The sequence below is a fragment of the Eriocheir sinensis genome, chromosome 30 (genome assembly GCF_024679095.1).
Source record: "Eriocheir sinensis breed Jianghai 21 chromosome 30, ASM2467909v1, whole genome shotgun sequence".
Classification (NCBI taxonomy): domain Eukaryota; kingdom Metazoa; phylum Arthropoda; class Malacostraca; order Decapoda; family Varunidae; genus Eriocheir; species Eriocheir sinensis.
Genome location: NC_066538.1, coordinates 4,847,867 through 4,852,786, shown reverse-complemented (window position 1 = coordinate 4,852,786; position 4,920 = coordinate 4,847,867). Strand labels below are relative to the sequence as shown.

General features: G+C 42.2%; 1 protein-coding gene across 2 annotated transcripts; it reads left to right on the top strand.

Moving 5' to 3' along the window:
* Positions 1 to 759: 759 nt before the first annotated feature.
* Positions 760 to 4,693, top strand: LOC127005709 (uncharacterized). Of its 2 annotated transcripts, none has more exons than XM_050874828.1 (2): positions 760 to 890; positions 2,926 to 4,690. In XM_050874828.1, the coding sequence occupies exon 2, from the start codon at positions 2,973 to 2,975 to the stop codon at positions 3,642 to 3,644; it is 672 nt and encodes a 223-aa protein (XP_050730785.1). In that variant the 5' UTR covers positions 760 to 890; positions 2,926 to 2,972; the 3' UTR covers positions 3,645 to 4,690. The 2 variants fall into 2 exon arrangements, with proteins under 2 accessions (XP_050730785.1, XP_050730786.1); XM_050874829.1 differs by having other exon boundaries at positions 792 to 904; positions 2,926 to 4,693.
* Positions 4,694 to 4,920: the final 227 nt, after the last annotated feature.

Genomic DNA, 4,920 nt, shown 5'->3' with positions numbered 1-4,920 from the left:
GTGGACTGACTTAGTGGCAGCCAGGCGGTGGAGACGTAAGCTTGGCCCTGAGTGTACATTTCAGCATGAATATGCTTATTTCACTGTGAGTGTATTTCACTATGAATATGTTTATTTCACAGATCAGATCAGATCAGGCGTGGTCCCGGGATATGCCTTTGCAGCGGGTACTGGATTTTCTGTTCGTTCAATGTCAATGTTCTCGTGCCTCAACTTTAATTTTCTTCTTCAGTTTTCACTTGACATCTTTTTTTCACTGATTTTGCATTTGTGTTTTAATCTTCTGAACTCTTTGTCTTTCCTGCCAGTGTTTTTTCAAGTAACTTTTCCTTTCTTCTATTTTCTCACTTTATTTACTGCTATTTTTGAGTAGTAATATGTCAGCTAGGTGTTCGTCTGTGTCGTCCTTGTATGGCTGTTGTACAAATGTGTGTTCCTTTCTAATTTCTGAGTATTGTTTGCAGTGCAGCAGGAAATGTTCTAAGTCTTCTACTTCAGAGTCACACACGTCACATTTGGTGTCATTGATCACCTTTGTGGCTCCTTGCCCCCATTTAAGACTGTTAGCTATCACTGTAGTCTGTCTCATTTAAATTTTGATAAGTCTATTTGATCTTGTTTCAGTGCCATTTAAAATATGTCACAAAAAGATTATTGATTATATTATTCAGCCTTTTTATGAAAGGGTGTACAATTAATACAGATGCAAGTACGATAATTTTGACTGGTTTAGTACGATATGTTGGGCAAATTCACCTGGCAACACTGCTCAGTCCGCGTCAGTCGTCCTGCGCGCGACAGACGAAGAGGAGGCTGTTCTGCGCATCCTCCAACCTGCCATCCTGCCGTCCTACCATTCTGCAGTCCTACCATCCTATCAACTAACAAGGGTAACTATCAAGAGGTCATGTTGTGGTTAATTAAGGAAATATGTTATGGTGCTTTCCTATTCCTATTTTCATCTTTGTAACAGTGCATCAAATAGCCTAATGTTACATCAAATAGCCTAATAAAATACCAAAACTAAAAATGTCTTAATATTCCAATAACTAGCGTTGAGTTATTGTGACAGGGGGTTGTTTTATGAGTAACTTATTGTATGGATTTATTGTACATGCTGGTTAATTTATTTTCGATGGTACTAAGCCTAATAGATTGTTGTATGTTAAGGAAAATCAAATTCTTTTAGCATTATCTTTAGCATATTGTAATCTCTCAATCATTCAAGAAAATATAACGGTCAGAAAGTATAATCAAAACTCACTCTACACAAAAATACACTATACAACATATCAAGTACTGTATTAAATAGCCTTTGATTCCTATATAACCAGTTTTCTTGGAGTGCAGCGCTAGCCTACTGTTTATACCACCGCTTCAAGCTATTTTCTTCAAGATATATAGTAGTTTACCTTTTATAATAGTGTTAATGTGTGTGTATATATATGTATTGTTAGTGAATAACTTTTTGTATGACTTGATTGTATTTTGGTGAATGGACAACCAGGAAAATAGAGGTGATGGAAATTGAATATTGTTTTTCGTTTTCATTTTTTTTCTTTTATCATCACTACTACTACTACTCCTTCTTTTTCTTCTTTTTCTTCTTCTTCTTCTTCTTTTCTTCCTCTTCTTATTCTTCCTTTTCATTATCTTTTCTTCCATTTTTCTTCTTCTTGCTATTATTTTATTTTTGTTACTATTGTCATTATTACCATTACTTTATTATTATGCTACTATTATCACCAATTTTATTATTATCATTAGGAAAGTAAGTAATAAATGTAAATTGGATCAACTGACACAAGCAATTATTTATTTGCCTCCGCGTCCTTGTTGACTGTGACGTAAATGCAACTCGATTACGATGTCATAATAAGCTTCGGGCTCAGCGGTGTCAAATAAGTAAAATGAGGGATAGTTTGCATTTATATAATATCATTTTAATTAGGTAATAATAGTTATAATCCCTGTATATACAAGAAAAATATGACATTCAAATGATTCGTTCAGTAAAACAAAGTGGAAAGAACTGGACACCTTTTCGTGTAATTCAGCTAAGAAGAAAGTATGTGTAAAATAAGTAGATATATGTTGTTTGTTTGCTTTTTATTCACCGAGTCGCGATCACCTGTCTTTCCTGTTTATTATTTAGGCCGTCTATAAGATCGTGTTTATTTCAGACAATTATACACGCAAACAAACGTACTTGGTGGCACTAAGTCAAGGTATTATTTCACTGCACTCAAAAATGATTTCAGACTTTTAACCCGTCCGCTGCGATTGTCATGGATTTGGCCTTCAGTGGTAGCCTGGTAACATATACTCCCAGGTCTTTCTCTGCCTCTGTGGTGGATATTGGAGTGTTTCCCATGTGGTAATTGGTATGCTATGTATCTCCCCCCAGGGTGCAGGACTTTACATTTATCTCCATTGAATTGTAGCAGCCACTTTTTGTTCCATTCCTGTAGCTTGGTGAGGTATTCTGGTAGGAAATCCGCAGCCAAGGGGTTAAAAAATTACCTAATGCTTTAATAAAAACATTAAACTATAAAATATACCTAATTCAAACTCATTTCGTTGTGTGTTAATATTGACAACCTTTTAAAGTACAATATACACTTAATTACAGTATATTTCGTTGTGTACTACTAATGAAAATATATCCAACTGTGAAATAAATCTAGTCAAAGCTCATTTCGTTATGTATTACTATTAAAAACCTGTCAAACTATAAGATATACCTAATTATAGTTCATTGATTTCTGATACTATTGGAAACATACCAAACTGTAAAGACTACCTGATCACAGTTCATTTCGTTCTGTGTTACTCAGCGACGTGTGAGTTTGGTGTTACCTCCCATATCCCTCCCATCTTCCTACCTGCCCACCCTACCATCCTACCGTCTTGCTATCCTTCCAGACAAACATCCTGCCGCCCTGCCCTCGTCACATCATCGTAGGACATCAATGGACAGTGGGGATGACTTTGAGATGGTGGAGGGTAATGGTATCCCTTCCTCCTGTTACCCGACCAGTCCACACGCCACCTTCAGAGCAAGACATCTTAAGACATCCTCCACGCAGGGCACAAACGCAGGACCTACACACGCGAATCCTTCAAGTGCCAAAGAATCCTATATGTCCTCACTTCGGTCTGCTTTCTCCCGGATGTCTCCAGGGAATGAGAGAAAGGAAGACCCGAAGAAGAAACCAAAGAAAAGAACCACAGGGAAAGGTGGTCAGGGAAAGCCAGGACCTTCACCTCCGCCTCCGCCCTCCTCCCGGCGATCCTCCTTCAGCAGTGATTCATCCTTAGAGAGCCAAGACTTGGACTCCATCGCGGGGGTCTTCTCAGCGGCTTTATCCTTCGCGCAGACGTGTGACCGAAGAGCCGCAGCAATCAACGCCAGAACGAAGAAGAACCACCCTCTCGATGCCGCCTATGAGAAGGGTGCGAAGTGGGGTGGTGCCCTTGGTGGGGGTAAAAGTCATGGTGCCCGCCAGAGGTCGTCAAAAGGGTGGTCGTTCTCGTCTGATGAAGAAGATTCCCGTCCCAGGTCATCGTCGTCTTCTTCCTCCTCAGTCTTCGGGTTGTCTACTTTCGTCAACACTGTGTTTGGCCGCCGCCGCAAGCAGTGAGTGGGTGATAGTGGTGGTGATGGAAGAGCTTGTGCGTAAATGGTTGGTTAGCTGGTTGATAGGTTAGTTAGTAGATGCAGTAGTAGTAGTAGTGGTAAGTGTACATAGTTGGTTGTTGCTTAGTAGATGCAGTAGTAGTGTTAATATGTGTGCAGAGTTAGTTAGTTAGTTAGTTAGCAGATGAAATACAGACGCAGACGCACTGTACAACACTCCTGCCACTCTTATCCTCCCTCAAACACTCCACCTCACCCCCCCACCACCTCCTTCCTCACCTCCCCAATTCCATCTTCTCCCTGTAAACAGATGACAGACGCAGAAGCCGAATTCAACACTTTACGAAAACTTGAAGCCTCGTATCCTGAGCTGCTTATACCGTCTGCTGGTGTGGTGGGTGAAGTGTGGGTGTGGGTGTGTTTGGATGGAGTTTGGGGGTGGTAGGGGTGGAGTGTATATTCAGCTCCGTCGTTTTGTGCTTGAGTTGTACCGGAAAATGTGATTCTCTCTTTCGTTCTCTTGTTCTGAAGGAATTGTGTTTTCCTACTGCTCTGTTTTCTCTTTCTTTTCTTCGTCTTTGTGTAACGACAGCAATGTGCTCCGAGTTGGTTTTTTTGTTGTTGATTTTTTTTTTTGCGTTTTTGTCTCCCCGGATTTATTTTTTTTCCTTTTTTTGTGTGCTTTTCGGTACGTATTGTGACGTTAAGGATTTTTTGTTTCGCGTATATATTTTTTCCCCCCGCTTGGTTTGTTTGTTTGGCTCGTGTCACAATGGAAGTCTGTGTTTGTGTCCCGGCATCACAGAGCCTGAATGACTGTTTCCCTTCCCCCCCTCCCCACGACCCCCCTCCCCCCCTCCCCACGACCCCCCTTTTTCCCCCTCTCCTCCCTTTCTCCCTCCCCCTGTCTCCCATTTCCCTGATGTCCCCTCTTCCTCCCATCCCTTCCCCTGCTGTTCCTTGCCCCTTCCTCTTTCCCCTTCCCCCTAGTCCCCTTTCCTTCCTCCCCTTCCTCTGCTGCTCTCCCTTCCTCCCTTCCCTTCCTCCCTCCCCTTTCCCTTTCTGTCCCCCCTTTTCCCACCCGTTCCATTGCTTTTCCCCCTTCCTCCCTCCCCTTCCCTCTTGTCCCCTTCCCTTCCCCTGCTGCCCCATTCCTCCCTTCCCTGTCATGCTACCCCCCTTCCCGTCCCCTTCCCCATCTGTCCTTCCCCTTTCTGTATTGTTCCCCCTCCTCTTCCCCCTCCCTTCCCCTCCTCTCCCTCCCCCGGCGTGTGTGTGAT

What these genes read in the sequence shown, in the direction of transcription:
- LOC127005709 (XM_050874829.1), top strand. Translation starts at nt 2,973, where the DNA reads ATGGACAGTGGGGATGACTTTGAGATGGTGGAGGGTAATGGTATCCCT.